Source organism: Strongylocentrotus purpuratus, unplaced genomic scaffold (genome assembly GCF_000002235.5).
Source record: "Strongylocentrotus purpuratus isolate Spur 01 unplaced genomic scaffold, Spur_5.0 spur5_scaffold_17, whole genome shotgun sequence".
Taxonomy (NCBI): domain Eukaryota; kingdom Metazoa; phylum Echinodermata; class Echinoidea; order Camarodonta; family Strongylocentrotidae; genus Strongylocentrotus; species Strongylocentrotus purpuratus.
In genome coordinates, this window is record NW_022145602.1 from 4,152,834 (window position 1) to 4,176,545 (window position 23,712).

The 23,712-nt window shown below is 36.9% G+C and overlaps 1 protein-coding gene across 2 annotated transcripts in view; it reads left to right on the forward strand.

Annotated features, from left to right (window-relative positions):
- The first annotated feature begins 736 nt into the window (after positions 1 to 736).
- Positions 737 to 23,712, forward strand: part of LOC100890592 (twist-related protein 1) — a 51,962-nt gene continuing 28,986 nt past the window's right edge. Inside the window, exons 1-2 of one of the 2 annotated variants that reach the window (XM_011669905.2) lie at positions 737 to 1,271; positions 14,298 to 14,375. In XM_011669905.2, the coding sequence (XP_011668207.1) occupies positions 1,005 to 1,271; positions 14,298 to 14,375 (345 nt within the window). In that variant the 5' untranslated portion in view covers positions 737 to 1,004. The remainder of the gene's footprint in view (positions 1,272 to 14,297; positions 14,376 to 23,712) is intronic. The other variant, XM_003724910.3, reaches the window with a different exon arrangement.

The following is a 23,712-nucleotide window of genomic DNA, read 5'->3' on the forward strand; positions in this document are numbered from 1 at the left end:
AGTGATTTTAGTAATGGCACCGCCTCCAGATTGGAATAGGTTACTGTTACAACCATCAATGAAACCTTCTGAAAGTTAACATCCACTGACAAAAACTATACTGGTGTCAATATTTATCTTCGCTCGGATTATATAAAAAAAAAAAGATTAGTTTACTGTTTACCCTTTGTCTTCGAAGTTCAACTCATTCTCAACGGAGAAACATTCTATTGTGAATCCGGCAAATTCTAAAATGGCGCCACCACTACAACCGACACGTTTTACCACCACTAACGAAGTTCTGAAAACAAGTGAAAAACTTTCAAAATACAACCGTCATGTAAAGTAGGCTGCACGATCACATAGCATTTTCTTTAGTTTATTTTCGGCGAACAATAGCTGAAGGACAGTTACTTGGGTGTACTTGGCAAAGTTTGCTTTCGGAAGGTTAATCCTGCTGTGTTAATGTTTACGTTTAGTATAAAGCCCCTGGTTTTATAAGCCTGGGTTATATTCATGAGGCTTGGTTGTTTTGGGGTTAACGAATACCTCAATAATGGGGTGTTTTTGTAGCAAGCTGTGAATAGAGGCTTTTTTTCTAGTCTCCATGAAGAAAGAAGGAAGAAAAGAGAATCCGTAAAAGAGTATTCACGTCTTTTTAATGTCTTCTTTTGTGAATGCGAACTGGGTACACAACGGATAGACTTTTGCATAGAAAAGCGCTCTCTGAAAGCGCGGCGGACTTTGGACGGCTCCGTTGAACATAGAATCTGTCGTCTGCAAAAGATCCCGTTTCGTGGCCCCGCTCGCTTGGTAGTGGAGTTATTCGAGCAGCGAGTGCGGAAAGTTGTACGCACGGGATCGCCCAGTTAGGAATTTGGCCGTAAAAGGCCTGAAGTAGGAATAAACGGATTTCGGGGGAAAAGGCAGCGGAATTTCCCGAATTTCTTCGTCTGCTCGACCTGATTTCGTCCCTTTGGAACTTTTTGGAATAGCACAGTATTTTGTTTTGAGGGATTAAAACCATGGCAAACAACGGCGAGGCAGATGATATGGAGCCGAATGCCGCTAGTCGAATAGCGGCAAGGAGAAGGGAACGCGCCGCTGCATCGGGGTCGGGTGAAGGAGGCGAGGAGGGGGCTGCTGGAGGAGCGAGCGGAGGAAGGCCGGAGAGAAAGAAGAGAGAAAAGAAAGCAGGAGGAGCAGGAGGAGGAGGAGCGAAGGGTGGAAAGGGAGGAAGGTTCGGCAAGAAGAGAGAAAAACGTAGAGGAACGGGTATCGTGGTTTTAGATGTAAGTATACACTACGCTGAAGTATTGTGTGAAGCAATTAAGAAAGGTCTGATTGAAGTGAAACGAGACTAAGAATCTCTCATAAGGTATTGATGCATCCATCCGATCTTTTACATCATCGACACTTGAAAGTCTGGAATGGTTGAAAACAAAGTCCTGTAATATTGCAATCCTATTTATGGAAAACGTTTGAGTGGTTAATGATCAGTTTTGTTCCCAAAGACTGATTCTTTTAGAGAGAGGTTAGAAGGACAGGTGCAGGGATTTAACCTCCTTCAAATTTGATCATAGAATCATATCAATCCTAATTGTTTTCTCTTCTCTTGAAAATGGTGCAGTATATTTTATGATTACAGCCACATATGGAATACTAGGCCTATATAGTGTCTGGGGCCTAACATGAACATGATGGGGCATAAAATAGGGATGGGAATCTTTTGGAGAAATACAAGACCTGCAAGAACATTCATTGAAATAGCAATCTTAGCAACAAGAAAAGAAAAAGGTACTGGGACTCTAAAGTTTGTGGTTCATGTGACTTACTTGATAATATTAGAAGACTACATATACATGTACCAAAGGTTGTTCATGACTTTGACGTAAGGGTATGTATGTGTGAAGATGTTGGCATTTTTATAAATTCATGTTGCTGAGAACTTATAAATAAATATTTCCTGTGTAGAAATATGAGATGTTGTCCATACATGTACACCCATTCCTGAAATCAAATGACAATATTTCAAGGAGGGGGGGGGGGGATATGAGTTGTTATGAACTATTGCTAATTGTTAATGATATAAAGTTGCTCTAAGTTGTTTTCACTTGTCACTTCACCCCCCCCCCCTGTCCATTGAATCCACCTTTTAATTCAAATATAACATTTGATAACAAGATCACAATGGATGATGCTAATAGCCATGCATCATTGAAATAATTCATGAGCAAGAATAATTCTTGATACCCTTGGTTTACTTGGCCGTCCTGTCACCTCCGTGGCCTGATGCATGCGCTCAAGATGTGTACACACATAGCTAAAAAAACGTCTTTGCTATCTTGACCCCGATTGGGGTACGCTCGGAGAACGCTCAGAGAACGTGATCTGAAGTAGATGACATTTCATTGCTGTATTCTTTAGCCATCCCCTGAGCGTCAGATGGATAAACTGTGCTTCTACAGGGGCTGATGTTTCCTTTAGACTGGTATTTAACGGGTCAAGGTGACATTTATTTGCACTGTGTCAGAAAGCTTAGCTTGGGGAAGGAAGCGAAGGTTTGGGGTGATCATTCATCTTGTTTCCCCTCTTATTAAAAAAAAAAGTAATCAAGAAGCAGAAAAGTTATTTAAGAATTAAAAGAAAGTTGAACTGATGTATGCTGAACTAGAGAAAAGTAGAACAAAACAAAATCAGCATTTTTTTTCCTATCTGTTTTAAGAAGTCAAGAAGCAGGAGGTGAATTTGAAGATCACAAAATGAGATGGAGGTAACTTGTTAAAATGATGAAAGATGACAAATTAGTTATGCTGGGAGGAAATTGAACAAAACTTGTCTTTACTTTAGAGAAAGATGAGTCATCTTCTTAAGTAGTCACTAAGAAGTTGATAAAATAATCAGGGAAGAGACAGAAGACGGAGGGATTTTGGGATAGCCATGGGTGAAAAGAGAATTTAAAGGGGGTTATAATGCATGAATAACTTTTCAACGAATCAGCAACCGACTGTGATGGTTTAATACAAAATCTCCAATTTAGAAGATTATTAGGTAACTCAGGACATCAACCTCCTAAAACTTATTAAATAGATATTGAGATATTTCTAATATCACGTGGAGAGAATGGAACTCTTAAAGGTAAAGAAAGGTAATATCGCGCAGTGACGCGCACGTGTCGCGTATTCCCATATACGTCTTTCTGTGTACAGGGCTTGTAACTTTACCAAAACTGGGCCAAATTTCTTATCATTTTGATGATTCCAGAACCTTGCAGTACACACTGGCCAATACTTACATGTATATTCTAGATGATCAACCTTTTCTGAGCGATTCCACAACGTTTTTTTCACAATGTAATCGCATGATTAGAACTGGTCTTTATCTTTAACAATCAGTATGTTAGGGAAAATGAAGGGAAGGTTATACTTAAATTCGGATTATGCATTTAATTTACAAGAATATATAGGGAAATGATGAGTAATGCTAGTGCCTAGTGATGAAGGATTATTATGAAAAGGCAAGTATGTCTTTCAGATTGTATAGATCATTTCAAACTGTTCAAAATAATCAATTTAATAACGAATTTTGAATTAAATCACATTGAGAGAGACAACCTTCGACATATGTTTCTATGATTGAAAAGCATCCTTAATTAGTGCAATAGTTACATTGCACAATGACTACCAATTTGTGTGATATCCTGGAATATTTGGGGTATTATGGGAATTAGCCCTAAAAGCCTATTTTAAATCATTTTATACGATTATATTGGCTATTAAGGGGACCTATTCTAAGGATTTAGAGATTTGCAAAATCACAAGGCTGAACTAAGAATAGATTAGAGTTATTGAAAGCCTAACACAATGAATCTAAAGGATAAGGGTTTTAAGAAGGACTCTATAAGTGATTAGGGAATAAAAACATGGTCAAAATGTTTTGTATTTAATAACTCATTTGTGACTTGTGTTGTGAATGAGAATTTTGTGAAAAGTCCTCACCCATTGTGGACTAAGACCAGCACCAGACAGGAACTGATTACTGTTGCAAGTAATGACAATTGAGACGATTTGTTTAGGGTTATAATCAAGGTAAATCACAATGCATGGGGACATTTAAATATCTGACAAAATTTAATGTTGCATAAACTAAAATGTGAAATTCTTGTGGTTATAGTGGAGAGAGGTGGAAGGGGTGGTGCTGGAAGGAGGAAGGGAGAGAGAGAGAGAGAGAGAGAGAGAGAGAGAGAGAGAGAGCGAGAGAGAGAGAGAGAGAGCGCGCGAGAGAGAGAGAGAGAGAGAGAGAGAAAGAGAGAGGGAGGGAAGGAGGGAGGGGTGAGAGAGAGAGAGAGAGAGAGAGAGAGAGAGGGGAGTGGGATGAAAGAGAGAAAACAAAGTAATTTTCCTTATTTCTTACAAATTTATGAGTATAGGAGTACAAGATACTGAGTGGGCAGGGTAAGCAAATTGAAAGCAAATGAATATAGTTGGACTTAGAAAATTGCAAAGCACATATTATAGAAATTACAAAGCACATTAGATATTGCAAGCACATATTTTACTCCATCATTTCAAAGAAATCAAGCTGGTTTCATTTTCATGCTCAACATGCTGTTTATTACGAGTAAGTGAGTCATGTGTGACTGTGTTTTTGGTATGGAATCACCCACTGAGACCTCTCCGCAAACTTACCGTGGACATACCTGCTATTGAATGTTGGAGAAGACAACAAGGAAATAATAATTAGAGTCATAAACCGCAAAGGGTGCTTTCATTAAGTGGATAATGACATATTTAGGGAAATAATTTGTCAGACATTTTCACTGAAGTTGCCACCTGACAATTATGAAATACAGCATACAGTTAACAACTAAATTATTCATACCCTTACCAAGTTTTTTAATTTTGTAAGCAGGCTAAGTGTATGAAAAACTGAATTGTCCCAATTGATGTTTCTTAAGAATGTGACATATACAGGTATATTAAAGCTTATATCTAAAAGTATTTGACAAAGGCCCTCTCGCCCTCATTCAACTAGTCCACCTTTCATTCTTTAGTAAAAAAAACACACAAAAAACATGAGATTTACAAGGAGTATAAATAGTTAAGTTGTTGTCTGTAGGTAGCAACAAAAGAAAAAAGAAATATTTTGTAACATATAAGTCATTTGATAAAATGTATTGAGCCTTTATCAAGTTTAGTTGTTCACTGGATGAATAATCTGAAGCAAGGGCTCCTTATGTAGATCTTTGATCTATCATGAAGTGACTGAAGTCACGACATTAATTTGATTAAACATGAAATAAAGGATTTTCAAACGTAGTCCCTATCTTTCCAAAGTGTAGTCCCGTATGTTTGATTCAGTTTTGGTGAAGATGATAAGGAACATCAACTGGATATTGATTTTCCAAAAAGAAAATGCTTTGTTGCATAAACTGTTGTCAAGGAGGATAAACACATCTATGCCCCATCCATTATAAAACCTTTACCGTTGCATGTCCTAGGTAGAAGTGAGTTATTGTCATTGCTATAATTAGAAACATTTTGCTCCAGCGCTCCAAACACGTCCATGGTTTCAATAAATCTAAAAGTTATTGAAGCGTATACATGTAGCAGTGCAGTAACAATACATTTTCATTCAGTATAACGTCATTATATCAATTTTGACATATTTTCTTATGAAGTTATATGCTTGTCTAGCCAGGCAGTGTGCTTTGTGTTCAAGTTCAGGTATGTAACGTAGGCCCACCTGCGTTCACTGATAAATGTTAGAATCGAGGCATTGTTTTTGTTTCATACAAACATCCCATTGTGTATCTTCAAGCACATTTGATGGACATACAGATTGACATATAGATTGAATGTACATCAATTGATGTGTAAAATTCTAATTTTGTGAAAACAGACCTACACATACACATGTAAGCCCTATCATGAAGGATGCATGGCACTTTTGAACAGAACTTACATAATGTAATGGAATAAAGAAGAGGGCCATGTATATTTTATTCATGGTTTGGTAATAGAACAAAAAAGAAGAGAGAGAGAGGGGGGGGGGGAGGGAGAAAGAGAGATAGAGAGAGAGACAGAGAGAGATGGGGAGGGATATCCCTTAAAAAAAAAACAGGCAAATTGAAGGAAAAGATAGTGTACAAGAGATAGAGAAAGTGAGAGAAAGGGATGAAAGTATAATAAAGATAGAAAAAGAAGGAAAGGAGGATTTTTTTAAAGATACCAAGATAGAGTCATTTAGAAGATGGGGAGTTGGAGGGGGAGGGGTGGAAATTGGTAGAAAGTGGAGAGAGCAAGAGAAGGATAGAGAAGAGACCCAACTTACAATTTTCCAAATATAGTGAGGGAATGTGTATAATAATGTACGGATGCAAAATACCACTTCAGTTTGGTAGCACTGCAGGACATTTGTCATTTTCTCAGAGATTTATAGCAGCATATCACAGCCACTAAATCTTGTGTGTTTACAAGGTACCTGGGAGTCAAATATTGCAAATATTAAAGTGGTAGTAGTGAGTGTATGATCAGAATTAAAAGAAAAATTACAAAAGAGAAAGAAGTCTTTTCCTAATTTTCTATTCCAAGAGCATTCATGCATTGTTTGTAAATGGCAGTGGGTTATTTAGAATAATACAATCAGCAGCTGCCAGTAACAAATATTATGTCAAATCATGTACCGGTAATTGACAGTCCCCTTGTAAAGAGTATGCCACTTTAAAAGGTAAAGTTTGCAATCAACATTTAAATAAATGCAGGAGTAACAATCTTTTTCCTAAAAATATATGGTCTACATGTATGTAAATCGCTTTTAACATGCAAGACGCAACCTATGTAGTGTTAAATTCAGCGTTTTAAGTGTCACAACACAATACTTTTGAAATGCTGGACATTGATTCTGCTGTCTTTGTATGGTGACATTACATAGTAGAGTATAGAGGAAATGAGTATTCCCTTGAAATCATTGTTATAATTTGTAGAAAATGGTATCTGTTTTTCTGACATACTCTGTAACTAAGAATCAAGGCAATTATTCAACCTTTGTGTATTTTCCCCACAGTTAGATACAGTTAGATGAATTACAACTGTACATGTTTTATTTTCCCTGTGATTTAAAGAGAGAGAGAGAGAGAGAGAGAGAGAGAGAGAGGGGATAATGCTCAAATCTGTTAGAAGCACTATCTAAGGCCATGTCCTATTGTGGCTCAAATTGTAAAAATCTCTTTGAAGGTTTGTCAAAATTGCACCAGTTTTTAATGAGGTGGGTTCATATTAAAGGTGGAACCAAGTGGAAATACAATGTTTAAAATGAAAAATGTATTACACACATAATGATAAAGGTCATAGATAATTTTAGAATTAATTAATTGTTTCAGAGATTTATATCATGGAAATTAGTTTGCTTGTTGAAACAAATATTTGGCTGTGGCATAATAAATATTAAGAAAATTAGATTTCAGTAATTGATGCATCTAGGTTTATGTGAAGCCAAGACCTTTCTTATTTGTTATAGGTTAACACAATTTTTTTCCTCAAGAATTGATTTGTAGTTTGGCTGTTATAGATTGCTGACCTAAACAGTCGCATCATTTAATTGATACATGATCAGCCATTTAGGAAAATGTCAGAAAAGATGTTAAATTCTTATACCAGTCAGTAAACAAATTGACTTCACCGAAGGCAACCAGAACAAGATATGTACCCATATATCCACATAACTCTTCACACTATGTTATTGAGACATATCATTTACAATTCTCCATGTAGATCCCCCTTTAAAAGTAACCATATAAAAGTCAGTCAGTTGGGAAATCTATTGGATATATCCCCTTGTGTTGCTGCTCACGTAGGGCTGAATTGAAAGGTTCTAAATCAAAACACTTAACATAAAAGCAGTTTCTTGGGTAGGTTTGCTACTTTTATTGTTGCAATAGATGAAGTAGATAAGTTGAAGCCATTTAAGTATCGCTCTTTTGTTGAGTCGGTTGTCCATGGTTGTACACACAAGAATCAAACTTTAGCCAAATCTCTTACAGAACTTTTCTTAACCCTTATACTACACTACCACCTAATATATGTTTCACAAATAATATTTTAAGAAGAAATCAAGTTTTCAATAGTGCTTCGTCAATTTTGTTTCCATTTTGATTTTATCTATACCGGTAATCAATGTGAATTCACAATTCACTAACCAGTTGAAAATGTTAAGGAAAGTGTCAAGCTGTTCTGTGTTCAAAACATTAGATATACAAGTTGAGGTAGTTTATATTTTCATTCAATAACTGAGCAATAAAAGATTTTAAATGAGCTTTGCATTTTGTTGGTTTTGTTCAAGGCCATGAGTAATTTCAAGTTGCCTTTAGAAACCTTTATGAAGTATTAGCATCTTGTTCTTCTTGAGTCACTACACAAGCCTGGTCCAGTGGAGGACTCAGGATCGGGTGTTGGCATTGAAGTATTAGCATACATGTATAATTGATGGTCACTATGGTCATAATTCTAACATTCTAAAAGCCCTGAATGTCAATGACTTGCATGTACATGTATTAGTACTGGCAGGTATATAGCTAGTTAGCTACACCTGTATCTCTTGGTTGTCAAAATGTCTAACTTTTATGACCGTTACTGATAAAGTAATGGACGTCTCAAGTTAATGAACGGTCCTTTTGTCAACAAAATAAGTCAACTGTATCCAGCTACATGTACATGCAGTTTCAGGATTTTATTATCCATAAAAACTCATGTGTGATTGTAAGCTTTACACCTCTGAGTAAGATCGAGTCAATAACCTGTTGACTGCTGAATTATCTCATTTCCATAGGCTTAATACAGGATCCACCCGGTTCCAGTAAGCAGTGGGTTAAAGTATAGTAAGGTTAAGGCTCATGAATACAAGATCAGGTTTCGGTTCATTCTGTTGAATGCACTTCGTATCAACTATCTTTGTAATTCAAGTGGATAATGAGTGATAAAAACCCTGTCCCTAATTAATGAACCTGTTTTGTTATCAGATTTACATGGAGAAGAACAATGAACTTTGGTTTTAAGGTTTTCATGTAGTGCACGCTGACAGTCCAGAGAACTTCCAGGGACTACTCCTGAGGCATCTAATGCCTATCCCTCCAGGAAAATACATTTTTCTTCCTCACACTGCCTGTAATCTTTACCGGTAGTTCTTCCTGATAGGCTACATAGCCTTTTAAAGATTACCAGAAGAAGAAGATGAAGAAGGGTAATAGGCCTATATCATCCATTAAAAGCATTGTGCATAAATATGGATGCCATGTGCCATGTCAAAGGCGTCAAAGGCCTTATATACAATGTTGAGATGTCATCAAACTGTGGATCACATTGTACACAGTTCAAGTCCTGCTGCAAGGCATTAATGTACATTTGCCACTCTTCACCCAGGTGTATAGCAAATGGGTACCTGGTAGAAAATAATTCCTTGACTGCTTACAGTTACAGTACATTACGGCAGCTATGTAGGCTAAAGCCAGATAAGTACTTCTTAGGTGCGCCTTGAGCACGATTCCCTGGGATATATGTGACAGTATCATTGGTGGCAGGCTCTTCAATTCAAAAGTTACCAACAAAATTAATTTTTTCCTTCTTTAATGCTGAATGTATAAATATGATTCTTGCTAACTTGGATTGAGCACTGTACCATCAATTAAGGGTCTGTAAAAGAAACACCCATAACATAAATAGTACAAAGTCAGTGATTTTGATTGTGCTCATGGAATTGCATACATTAATTGTTGCTAATTTAGACAAACCCCTGACAATATTTCAGGCTCTTCAGAGTATTTGATTAAAGCAATGATTATTTGCGATGCACAGTTTCCACATAGTGACACATGATGTCTGTATCTACAATGTAGGCATATAGTGATTGTGCGTGATCAAACTGTCAAACCATTCACAGACAGTCATCGTTCAAATCAAAACACATTGTTGACTCTTTTTTACCAATGACATACCGGACGGTTAAAACTACCCACGCTCTGCCCTTGAAAAGTGTGACTCGCATGTCATTGTCAATGAGACACGCTGCTACACTGTCATTGTAGTTGGAAATCGTAACAACAACGGCCAAAGTTAAAAATGCTTTTCAATCCATTGTTTTCTTTGGGGGTCAACTTTATTTAGGTACTGACTCAACTGGGTGGATGGTCGACAGATGACCGTTATTTACAATTTTTCAATTTTGAGAATTCATTCATAAAGTGCTCGGTCATAAGTGTACAGTAAGTGTGCACTTCAATTGTGGTTTGGTAATTTGTAGGATAAGTATCATAAATTTTGAACAATATACACAATTCGTTTGCAGAACATTTGAGCACTCTTGATCAAAGGTCATAAAGTAGCAATGTTCATTGTTCATTTCAATTCAATTCAATTCAATTCAATAATGGTTTTATTTGACAATACTTTGTAGCAAAAGGCTGAATTGGGGATGTTTACAACAATTTCTCAATATCATACGCATTACATTGTGCCATTACAAATTGCTTTAAAAATCAAATGACAAATTGTAGTATAAACTACCTGAGAATACAAACAATCCTCTATTATTCATGTACACTGTCTGCTTAAGGAAATGTCAATAATTGTAAAATGGTCCATAATTGTAACAAGGTTTCAAAGTAATTCACTCCTAAATTGCTGGTGTATAATTGCTGTCCTAAGCGAGCCACTAGCCATTCATTTTGTGCTCAGGGACAGTTAACTATGTAATTAGTTATGATATCTTTGTGAACTTTATCCTAAAATATCAAGGTAATTTCCCCCAGTTCAGAGGACGATTGCAACATTATTCCACATATCTCTGTTTTCTGCCATCTCTCCTATAGATTCTATGTAAATAATATTTGAGCTTCTGAGCATTCTGGATCGAAGGTCATACACTATCAGTGTTAGCTGTGTACATTGTGCGAATCATCTTATTTGTATATGTAATCATTCAAAGAATGACATTGAAATTGTAAAGTGACCTGTTCCCTTTATTGGCTCCATTTATCAATTTCTATTTCCATTTAAACTAACAGATCATACAGCAGATCATTGAAGTTTATAGCTTGTGTAGTTGTGCATTTATTTTGATGTTGTTTACTTTACCAGGTAAATAGGGGAGAAATAAACATGTACAACATCTTTAGAGTATCCTACCACTGAATTTGTGCACATAATATGTTTGATCAAAGTCCAAAAGCTAATAGGAAGGATATAGAGCTATGTATTTGTAGGCCTGGAGTTGTAATTGGCTCATAGTAACAAAAAGGAGTGCTAAGCAATGTGCCTGTGGAAAGGTCTAAAACAGTTTGTGACAGGGACTTTAAAAAGAGTTTGATATAATTATTGCACTATTAAAGGGATCGTATAACAATGTTAAATCTGAGATACACGGCCCTACATGTTATCAATGTCTGTGATATGGTGTAATATTGAAGCCCCAAAAAAATTGCGCTTCAAAATGATCAAGAAGTGCCTCAAAAAAGTAAAAATCTTTGAGTGACCGGTTTTACCATACTCGTTTTCCCCAATAGACTGTAGTGTTATGAAAACCGTCAGGCAAACGGTTTTCAAAATTTGTAATTCCAATCATAAATATCTTGATAATCAGGCAGGCGATCGGCTTCTAAAAGTCATGGGGTTCCTGACTGACCTAAAGGTTTATAATTATCATTGTATCATGAGCTAAATCCAGAATTTTGTTTCAGAATCTAAGACAGAGTTACCGGATCCCTTTAAGGAAGTGACAGGTTTATTTGCTATGGTAAATCAGTTTGAAGTAGGATATCCTACATTCACATCCACTACAGTAGTCCACCAGAATTCACCATTAATTTGAAAGAATTGTAAATCATACTGTCTCTATAGGGCTACAAAGTCAATCAAGTGGAAATGTTTTAAAAGTTCTACTAGCAAATATATGTGTATAATAATTGAAGTAATTGAAATTTGCCTAAAAGGTAGAGCTCCAAATTGAATTGTTACATGTACATAGGAGATGTACCCTTTCTCTCTTTATTTATCTTCTATGTTGTGTTGAAAATGCTCCAAACATGATGACATACATTTCTACAATATTCTTCATTGATTTGGGTTTTGTTTATCATTTTGCTTTTGCTTGTTTTTTTTGTTTTTTTTTTGGGGGGGGGAGAGGGGGGTATAGTTTTTCCTGATGAAATGTGATTTGGATCACTTTGCATCATCATGCATCATAATAAGTTTAATACAAGAATATAACATCTTGAATGTAAACAGTAATTGTGGTTAATATTCATCCCAATTACATTAGGGGTATTGTATCTTTTCCGGTCTGATCCAGTTAAGATTCTGGGTCAGTTCTTGATGATCTCCTGCTGGTGTAGGTCCTGGTTGTCCTGCTGGGAGTGTCCCCTCTGGCAAGTCGGTAGTCTCTCCTACAGCTGCAATGGGCTTATGCTTTTGCAGGGACATGATCGCACAGACTTACAAGATATCAACTTAAAGGCATCGTTTAACAATGTTAAATCTGAGATGGCGGCCCTACGTGTTATCAGTGTCTGTGATAGTGTAATATTGAAGCCCTAAAAAAAAATTGCGCTTCAAAATGATCAAGAAGTGCCACAAGAAAGTAGAAACCTTTGCCCTATATACTAAAAACCGTTAGGAAAAAAAAAAAAAATGAAATTTCAATTTCCAATCGTAAATATCTTGATAATCAGACAGGCGATCGGCTTGTAAAAGTCATGGGATTCCTGACTGACCTACATGTAAAGGTTTGTAATTATGATTGCAGCATGAGCTAAATTCAGAATTTTTGTTTCAGAATCTGAGGCAATGTTAGCGAGTCAAGATATATACAAGTCCAATTGCCAGAAACATGCAAATTATAACATTGCATATCGGGTACAAGAAATTATTTTTAAATAATGATAAAATATGTTTTTCTTAAACATGCATTAAGGTGCCCCCTCAACCCATGCATTTTGCATGTATTTAATTACAAATGTTGTAAAATACAAGGATACATGTATGTGAAATTTGCTTGCCTCAGTCCCTAACCATCTGGTTAAGATTAGCCTGTATTTCGCACCCTTACTTGAATAATGATTGAAATCCAAACCAGGGGGGCATTTTAGTGGATTTCAGCATAATGAGACCAGTCTAGCCAGGGACTCAGCAAGAGGGATACCAGCGGAGGCTCATTTTCTAAACCATAAATTCTCTGAAATTGCGTGATAATATTCAGAGGTCTATGACCTCAATGGTGTGAGTACTCATCGACTGAGGTGTAGCCAGGGGCAAAATGGGGACATGCCCTTCTCCCTCCCTCTGTTCATCTGTTAAAAAATGTAGTCATTCACCAAACTAAGATAAACTTGTTTAGATATGGCACAGTAGACCGTCACAAAAAGCTGCCATATCTTTTTTTTAAAAGGCAATTGTGCTCTACATAGGACTTCAGCATATCCACTGAAATCTGCGTACGATTCAGAAATGTGGAGCATATTACACTTTACGCCATCATAAAAAACCGCAGCGTTTTCGCAACGTTTTCGCATCGTCACATATATCTGAACAAGCCTTTAGGTGTCAAGACGTGAACCGCAGAACTTAGGGGTCACTACCATCAAGGCTTTTACCCTACCCCAACTATATGTGACTCTGTGATTGTGAGTGTCAACCCTCCCCCCCCCCCTATTCATCAACAAGTCTAGTGGCTACGCCATTCATTGATTATGTGTAAATTGGGTCATGAACTCCCAATGGGTGAGGAATGTGGGAGGAAATCGTGAAAACAAGCGCTGTACACAAATTGTTTACTGCTTTACAATTGAAGTGTTTTGGGAGCTTTGGTCTTCCTCATGATGTGGGGCTCAATCTCTAGCAAATTATGTAGAGGCTTTAGGTATTTGAAAGTGATAAAATATAAAGCTGGGGAAAAGAAAGATAGGGAGAGAGAGAAAGAGAGGAATGGATGTAGAGATAGAGAGACAGAGAGAGAGGGGGAGGTGGGCAAACAGAGAGAAAAATAGGGAGAGGAGAAGAGAAAATGGGGGGGGGGGTTGAGTAAAGAGATATATTTTTAGGGAGGGGGGCTCTTGAGAGCTGTTATGTACATAGTTTGATATTTCAGTGCTCTCCTTTTGCATTTTTGAGCAAAATTGTATTTTTCATGTTATATCAAGAATATTAATGCTTCATAATCTGCTATCATTGCTGTGAATACATTCAATAAAATCTCATAATTGAAATGGTATCCTTATTTATACCATGTCAATATTAATGCAAATCCTCTCTTTTTCTTATTTTGTTTTACAGGATGAAGAAGGAGGAGATGAAGGAGAAAAACAAGAAGCAAATGGAAACGGTGCTAGTCATAACGGAAACGATCACGGGGTAAGCCATTATAATCTTTTATGAGTGTTTAGGCTGCTTTCATTGAAGAAAAAATGATTAATTCAGTTCAAATCAACCTATATATGTTATTTACAGAATATACATTCCTGATGTTTAGCTTTGGTTTCTAAAGTCCTGTTTTGCACAGCTCTGTAAGCCAACATCCACCAGATCAAGAATGTGGGTCTCATGAACATTATGATTAATTGTCCTCAAGATCAAAACTGTTGGTATCACAGGTCTCCAGGCTTGCACACCATCAGTTTTGTGAACCTTCAGTCGACTGGCAAAATATTACACAATTTCATCATGGGCTGTCTAATTCATATTTTTTTTTCCTATATAGAAGGGCACTTCCTTAAATTTTCATTTGCTGTACACTTTACAGATCTGAATTTGGAGTAGTTTTTTAAATGAAAAAGAATGAAAGAAAGAGAGGGTTAATAACAGAGATAGAGAGAGAGAGAGGGAGAGAGAGATAGAGAAAGAGATGAGATAGAGAGAGAGAAAGAGAGAGAGAGAGATAGAGGAGATAATGAGAGAGAGAGAGAGAGAGAGAGAGAGAGAGAGAGAGAGGGAGAGAGAGAAAGGGGGAGGGAGGCATTGACTGCATGATGGTCTGCTCAATAATGGGCATCAATGGGTTTTTGTGCACAAACTTAAGGAGAGAAGAAGAAAGAGAGAGAGAAAGAGAGAAAGAAAAAGAAATAGGAGAGAGGGAGAGTTATATAGTGCTCGCACCTGTGTTGGTGAAGGGAGAGGCATGTGTTCTTAAATTGTCCCAATTTGCAGTAGTAGCACAGAAAGAAAGAGATAGATAGAGGTAGATGGAGAGATAAGCCATTACAATAGTACAGGATTCTAGAAATACAGGAAAGCAGTTTAAGAGGTGTAGGAAGGTACAAGCAGGAATACACATAAGAAGAATCACAGATTCCATGCAGTACTTTAACATCCAAAGCAGATAGCAGAAGTGCGTGGCAGAGCCATAAATCCCTTCTCTCCTAAATCACTCTGAAGATTTGGGATAAAGATTTAACAAGTCTTGCGCTAATCGGCGTGACAGTGCCTTGAAGTATAGTCTTGCAAGTCTGACTGTGTGGATTTAATCGTGCCCTGGAGACTTGTAATTTAACAAAGCAATAACTATCATATCTGAACATTTTTCCACATATTACTTTAAGAGTTTTCAGGGTTCAAGAGGTTTTATATGATCAATATTCTACACAAGATTTTAAATTTTAAGATTGATTATGATATGAAAAAAATAATCGTATTAATTTTATGAGAAATCTTGCTTCTTAAAAACATCTTTTTGTGTTACTGCATTTTGATTACCGGGTAGTAAAATACTGCTGATTTTAGCAGTAGCACTTTTTTTGTCGGATATCAACAATTTTTGTATGGCGAATACAGTGCAATGATACAAAGAGAATACAATATGAGATCTTGAGTTGAGCAATGTATTGAAGAATTCATCCATGCGTACAGTATAGAAGCATTGAGTCGGATTGTAAAATGATACTCGGTATAGAAACACAGTACAGAAACACAGTATAGGAGCTTTGAGTGCTATAGGAAGATGAGTCTATCGGATTGTAAAATGACACTCAGAGATTCCAGGGATACTTTGCTTCTGGCCCTCTTTAGTCTTTCATTCTAAACCCATTTAATCCATCTCCAGTTTGAGTGGACAAGTGCTCAGAAGTAGATTAACAGTTAACCAATAAATTATTCATACTCTTACCAAGTTTCGTAAGTTATTAAGCTTTGAAAAATGTATTTGTCCCAATTTATGTTTCTTGAGAATGTGACATATGAAAGCTTACATTTTAAAGTATTCCACAAAGGCCATGATTCAATCAGTCCAACTTTCATTCTTGGGTTATGAAAAACACAAAAAAACATCACATTAACAAGGCCTATCAATAATTTAGTTCACTGTATGTGTACAAATGCTTTTAGAAAAGATGGTGTCACATTCTATGAACGATAGATTACTAACAATTTTAAAGTAGACATTCACCAGTCTTGAAACTTTGGATATGATACGCTTAACAATTTTGAAAGAAGGTTGATATTTTGTGGAATTGACAGATTGATAAATGGTATAGGTAGTATGATGTCATATGGAAGGATGTTTGCAAGATCAAATGTATTCTTCACTAGATATCAGCTGATATGTCCCCGTAAGTAAGGGAACTATTAACATACTTCAATCTTAAGAGTTACATAGAAGCAGATCTCAGCTCTGAAAAGTTGACAAAGAGTTTTTTACTTCTCATTCTGAAAGGAACCTAATTTTCTGTAAAAGGATTAATAGAATCTGTAATTACAAGTAATACAATCTTGTAGATGTACCTTTACATCAGTTGGTCTTAAAACCAAAATAAGTACCGGGGTTAAGCTTAGCACATCGTATCGACATGAACGGACTCCTATGTTTTCATTGTCATCGTACATCTGTCTCTACAGAAGGGGTTATGAGCTGACAGACTAGATACGATTGCTGCAAAGTTCAAATAGTTGACAGTTAAATGCCTGAACTAAATTAGATTGGCTTCGGGGGGCGTGCTAATTTGGGAAGTCGTGTCAAAACGGCAGGGAACGATGATAAAAGAGCACCCTAAACTGGTAGATTATAACTTCCTCCTACGATATTTTAGAGGTTGTGGCATAAAGATTCAAGGAATGGATAGAAAAGTTTGTGCCTGCCGAATCCTTTGATGATTTTGTTTTGGATCTTTATAAATGAAGGCCTTTTCAGAATTTGGCTATAAGTTGTTGTACAAGAGTAAACTTGTGTTTTGTTTAAAGACAAAGTGGAATAGAGTGGGACCGTAGGATTGGTCTGGAAACAAGGACAAAAGAGATGAACTTGAGAAAGATATAAAGATGGGGAAAAGGAGAGAAAGATGGGAGAAAAGAAAAGAAATTGAGAAAGAGAGGGAGAGGGATTTTTGTTAGAGAAACGCGAGTGAGCCTATATTTTTTCTGCAAAACAGACTTTGATGATGAAATATTTCAATTTATTCTTTTGAAGTAGAGAGCTCTATAAATTCTAACCAAATTCAAAACAATATATGTTTCATAAGTTCAATTATTATGTAAAATCATTCAAAACTTATAATGTTCAATACTAATAGCTCTAGTTTTGTTTTACAATGGTGAGGGTCAGTGCACAGTCCTTGGAACAATATTTATATTTCATGGATGAAGGAATGGCCTTTAAATTGTGATGTCAGTAGCGTCTTCTTTCTGCAAACATATCATGTTGATAAATGCTATGTTCCTGACTGATAACCCTTGGATACCAATGACACAAGGCCATCGGGGCATGTGCTCCTGCTGTGTGAATGAATAAACCCCATTTACACAGCCCCCAAAAATTGATGTACGGCTTTATAAAAAAATCTATTATAAGTACTATTTTCTATTCTAAACATTGTATTATGAAATGTTGGATCGTGACACATATATTAGGGTATTGTTTTGAGAAGAAAACAAAGATTGATAATCCTCCTCCCCCCCCCCCCCCCCCCCCCCCACGTTTAGATAACATGAAAAACTAGTCTAAACAATAGAAAACATTGTACATATGTTGTATAGCAAAATGAACTGTTTGTCTGAGCATTGTTATGAAAGATAAAAAGCTTTGAATTAAGAATCAGGGACCTGGGACCCGTTTCACAAAGCCTTTTTCAAAAGAAAAATGACAAAAATCTGTTGACAACCAATCAGAAGCAAAAATTTCACTAGCTTATAACAAAAAAATTTCATTTGTCACTGATAACAACTTTTGTGAAATGGGGGCCTGTTCTTGTCTGAACAGCATGTTAACTGAAAGTGTGTAAATGCATTGGGCTTATTGTGAGTGCGCACTAATGATTGGTCAGCTGTCATGTTATATACTGTTGTTATCCAGAGTGTAAGCCCTATTCACTGTACGATGATTCTATATTTAAAGTGACGTTTCAAGTTTTGTATAAATTTCCTCCGGTCTAAATAGGCCATAAGAATTCAGAGCTGAGATGTAGTCAAGGAAAAGATGACACATTCTTGTATTCATTGCCTGGGAAGTTTGATGAAGTGAGAATGATTCTGGTGGAATCTTTAACATTCCAGTGCAAGAGGTCATTGTATTTGGAGACTAGATGTTTTGCCATTTTTTTAAGGGGGTTGCAGGGGTAGGGTAGGGAATCAAATACTACACTCTTGCTCAAAATTGAAATCATGTTTATATTCATTTTCTATAATTTAATGATATTATAAATATTTTTGCAGAGGTGAGACATTTTTTAATCATCACAATGTATACAGGTATTTAAAACAAATGAAAGTTTTGTGAACAGGAAGCGTACTTATTTTCCCTGTTCATGATTTTTGTCCTCAGAAAAATGTATTTTCTTTTAAAGATTCTATCTAAGTGTATGTTACTATGAAACTACAGAAAAGAGCATTCATGAAAGGTTAAAGTTAATTTGAGAAAAAAGAACAAAGTGCCTCAAAGTTTGTGCCCATGCTTCGTTTTATCGCGATGAGGATATTAATATGCTCAAGTATAATACATTGCCTGAAGTCGTGCTTTTCTGAAATTAATATTATATTTAACGAGAGTCTTTGCTTGTTCATTTATGGCGTAATAACATGAATGGACAACTTGAAAACATTGTAGCAGCCAATTATCCTTGCCCTGTCTGTTATGATTGAGTCACCCTGTCGACCCCGAATGACATTGTTGCAAAAAATTGACATGGATATTCATTCACATAATGTAATGCAGGATAGCTTGATGAAAACCTGCATCTAATTAAAGGTACTATGTCCCATTTGCAGGCCAAAAAAAAAATGAAAAAAATAAATTCCAACTGCATTTGAAAGATAATACTAATTTAGAACTTCCCTAAAAAAGGTGGGGCTTGAAAATGTCTTCAAGTGGGAAAATAACGACTATTAGTTGTCAAATCGACTTTAGGGCTATAGAGCCCAAAAGTAATAGTCTTGATTTTCAGACAAATGTACCGAATGGTCATACGTTTGATGCTGCGCAAAGATTCAATCAGTTTAATCTTGGCCATCACAAGAACTGGGTTATTGATATAGACAAATGCTCATGTACCCTTTACAACTCTTTTCATGTATGTTATTACCAGAGAAGAAAAAAAGCCAGTCAGTCACTCAATAGTGTCTGACAGTGAAGTCTAGCAAGTAAACGGGTTTCCTTGCATAATTTGAATATGAGGGCACTGCTAACGTTTAAATTTCACAGATAGGACATACATGACATATTCATAATTCCTGCAAAGTTCTACAGCATTTGAGGTTGGCTGCAAAAGGGACATAGTACCTTTAACTTTGATATCACCTATATTTTTAACCATCTCATTTTGGACTGATTTCTTTCAAAAGTAAGTGATGAAGCTTGTTGGATACCAATCTTTAAAGTAATGGGGCTCATTTACTGTAAATTTTGGCTAATCATTATATAATAGATTTTCTTAATTTCTGATGGGCTGAGACATCACCAATATGCGTTTCAATTATGTTCAGAAAAGTCAGGGACATCAAAGTTGTTGATCCTGGGGGTGGTCTCTAGCCCCTCCCCCTCCCCTTCCCCTTACACCCCTATAGTAACCCATAACTGTGTAATTAGGCGAGCAATCTTCTTAATGATGTATTTCCCCCTTCCCAAATCCATGAATGGATCAATGGCCCACAGCCCCTGAGTTTTCCCTTTAATCAGGATGGTCAGAATGGCTGTACATTACACATTCCTCCATCCCTACTGACTGATGAGCGTGTATTCGTAGAATGATGCATTCCATGGAGAGAGGTGGTATTATCCCTGTCTCCTGAAAGCTGGAAAATAGCGAGATGATTGGATCGAGGCCTGGCAGACAATTTGATTGGTCTAATCTCATAAAAATGGATCTATGGTATGTAGTAGAGTTGCTTAAGAGAGGGGGGGGGGGATTTGTTTTCCCTCCTGTAAGCCTTATGTGTGTGACAGTCCCTATATATTTCAACATTTTCCTAGTTCGTATATTTCTCTAAATGAGAGATAGAAATGGTATGTGGGTTACGGGAATATATATCCGCAGATAGAAAAAATATAATACGAGCCTCTACTGTGGATATCGGCAATGGAATATTCAGGCCTGGGTCAAACATGACAGTTGCTTGAACTGCTTTTGCAGCAGCAGCAGCGGCTTAAGTTGAAATTATCTTACAATTCAATAAACAAAACTCTGTGGGTAGGAGAAAATCAACAACATCTAGATTGTCATTCCTGAAGTTATCTCAACTGCCCACTGCAGCTCGTGTCCTTGGGGTATCGGTCAGTGATGCCCAGCATGAAAGCCTATAGGTGGGGCTGTGTCAGCCGACCTTACTGGGGAACCTTAATCTAGGTCAGTGTATCTTTTGTTATGACACATAATAAGTCACTTGATGGTGGAAGGTAAATACTATCATAGGCTAAACACAGAGAGATCCAATATTTACTTTAGCAACATTTGTGCCTTCACTTCTGGATTATAATTCATCAAAGATAAGTAAGGTCGCTTGGCAAAATGTTTTGGCGTGAACACATGCGTCTAGAATATATGCAAACTGCATAATTGTTGAAAATCAACATTTGAACCACATTGTTCAGATATGGAGCTGGTAAATGCATTATACTATCTTGATGAGGCTTAATGTTTAAAAAAAAGGAACTTTTAATTATGAAAAAAACTTTTCTAAGTATTATGCACTTTGCTTTCGGACATGTCTTTTTGTGCCAATACTTTTTGAAAAACTACCTAAGGACTGGATGCATTTCGGTTTTAGGTTACATTTGGCGTTATTTTGGGCGATATGTTTTGAGTTATGCTTAGGGATATTTTTTTGTTCATGTTTAGGGTTATGTTTGGGGGATACATGTACCTGTATGATGTCATATCCAGCATTTAAGATAGGAATTTGATTAGCTTTTAGAATGGACTGCAGTACAATCATTGCCACATAAGTGTTGCACAATCAAACACATGTGGGATGATCCTTGGGGACTTATCCTCAGTAAAGCAAACCATGTGCTTGCTTATGAAGATGTGAACTCATCGGAGGAAATAAGTCTGGGCAACTTTTGAGGTCAAGTAGGGGAGAGGGAGTAGGTCAACAAATAAGGACCCAGGGTACAATTCTGCCCCCCCCCCCCTCAGTGTTATGTAGGTACGCGTGTGCATGTTCCCTCCCATTGAAAGCACCCCCCAAAGTCTGGTGTGTAAAGTCAACACGGGCCAATCTTTGTGAGTATTACAAGCAGGACTTTGTTGCGTGAAAGTACCCCTTTACCAGAGATTTTAGGAACATGAATGCATTCCCCCATTCCCGGAGTGGGGAGGGGGGGGGGGGTAAAAATAGGTCCTTCATAAATCTTTGCTGTCTGATTTACCGTACTGATGATTTCCTGTTCAGCCATCCCATAGGTGAGCAGTGAGGAAACAACTTGGAAGGAGATCTCTTCTACCAGGGGATCCCAAAAGTTCCCTCTTGATCCTCTAGTTATTGTTATAAAATATCTCCACATAATATTATTTACATTTAATATTCTAGCTTTGAACCTTTCTAAATTCTGTCTATTGCTATGGCTAAATGATAGTTTCTGATTAATAAACAGCAGACCGTCTTGTGACAAAGGTATTTTGTGACAAAGGTATTTGTTTTAGCAATACATTTTAAAGCTATTGGTGTTATGAATCCATAACCTTTGAATATACATTTCATTATAGTCCTAAAAGTGTCCTGAAGTTGTATATACATGTAACATATATTACAGTTATCTTACAGTTATTGTTATCAAGCATACAGTGTACCATGTGGTCTTCATCCTCTATAGTCTTTAAGTTGCATCACTAAACTGCACAAAGTCTCTATCCTGAAGCTCACACATAAGTGAATGTACCAGCTGAACAGTGGAGAGCAATCTTTTCTCTTTTTTTTGAGGGGGGGGGGGGGAACTCTTCCTCTATGATATAGTCTTCTAAAAGTGAAACAAGTAAGAAAGCTCACAAATTATATCTCACCTTTACCATAACTCAACCTTCTTTGTATGTCACTATGTGTACTGTACTGCATTACTGAACTGTGCATAGTCTATATCCTGAAGTTCATTTAAGTTTTTATACCAGCTGAACGATGGCTAGCTTGGTTACTGTGTATGTTGGATCATTAGAATACCATAACAGACAGGGGGCTCTGTGGGGTTTAACACATGATCAAATGCCACCTATCATGTTCCCTTGATCATGTTAAAGGTACAGTGCTACTGTTGTACACACATGATCCTTATGCACATAGTTTTAGATAGGGTATAAGGAGGGGAGGGGGCAAAGGGATTAGAATTAGAGGGTAAGGGTACAAGGGCCCCAAGAGGGTTAACCTATGAACAAAATTAATGCCACTTCTTATGTTACCCAATCATGTTAAAGGCGTCTAGTAGTGTTGTGCACGTGTAAGGCAATTGATTTTAATCCTCATGTGCAAAGTTATAGAAAGATAGAAAGAGTGTAGGGGCAGGGGCACAGACGGCACAGAGGGCACATGCATGAGTAAGAAGGAGGGGGTGGAGGAACAGGGGCAATGCTGCTGAGTTGTGAATATCCAGTATTATTGATTCTTTTCCTCATTTAGTATCCAGGATTTGTTTAAAATAGGATAGGGGGTTCAACTCAAATTTTCTTCTTTTTTTGCATTCCACTTTGCTCCTAAAACTGGGATATGTGCCATTAAGCAAGCAAGCAAATAACAGACAAACAACAAACAACCAACAAAACATCCTGTTGGTGTGTATAATGCTCATGCACAACATTTTGGAAAATGTGTACCAGTATCAACTTCTGTGCCAACAAGAACATAACTTATTGTTCATTCTTTATTCATACGTCACTGGAATATGTTCCATGGGAACTTGCACCATACATATAACACTGCTTGATATTAGACATGCCTTCAGGTGTGCAAGCGATTGAAATGTAAGCAGATTAATGATTTAATCCTGTTTAAAAACAAACCAAATCCTGTGGCACAGTAGGGCCTTGTCCACATGTGATGTGGTAGAAGCCACCTCAAAAAACACTGCAGCAAAAGAAAGCACATTCTACATGTGAATGAGTGTACATGTATGGCAAATGAAGATGAGAAGGATGAGAAGGAAAAAAAAGGATAGCAGCAAACAATTTAGGCTCCTATATATGTATGTGCACTCATTTATGTCTGTCATTTAAGGTAGAGACAGTCGATTCTATGCAATTTGTCCTGTACGACATACAGGTATGATGGCATATGACTTATTGAA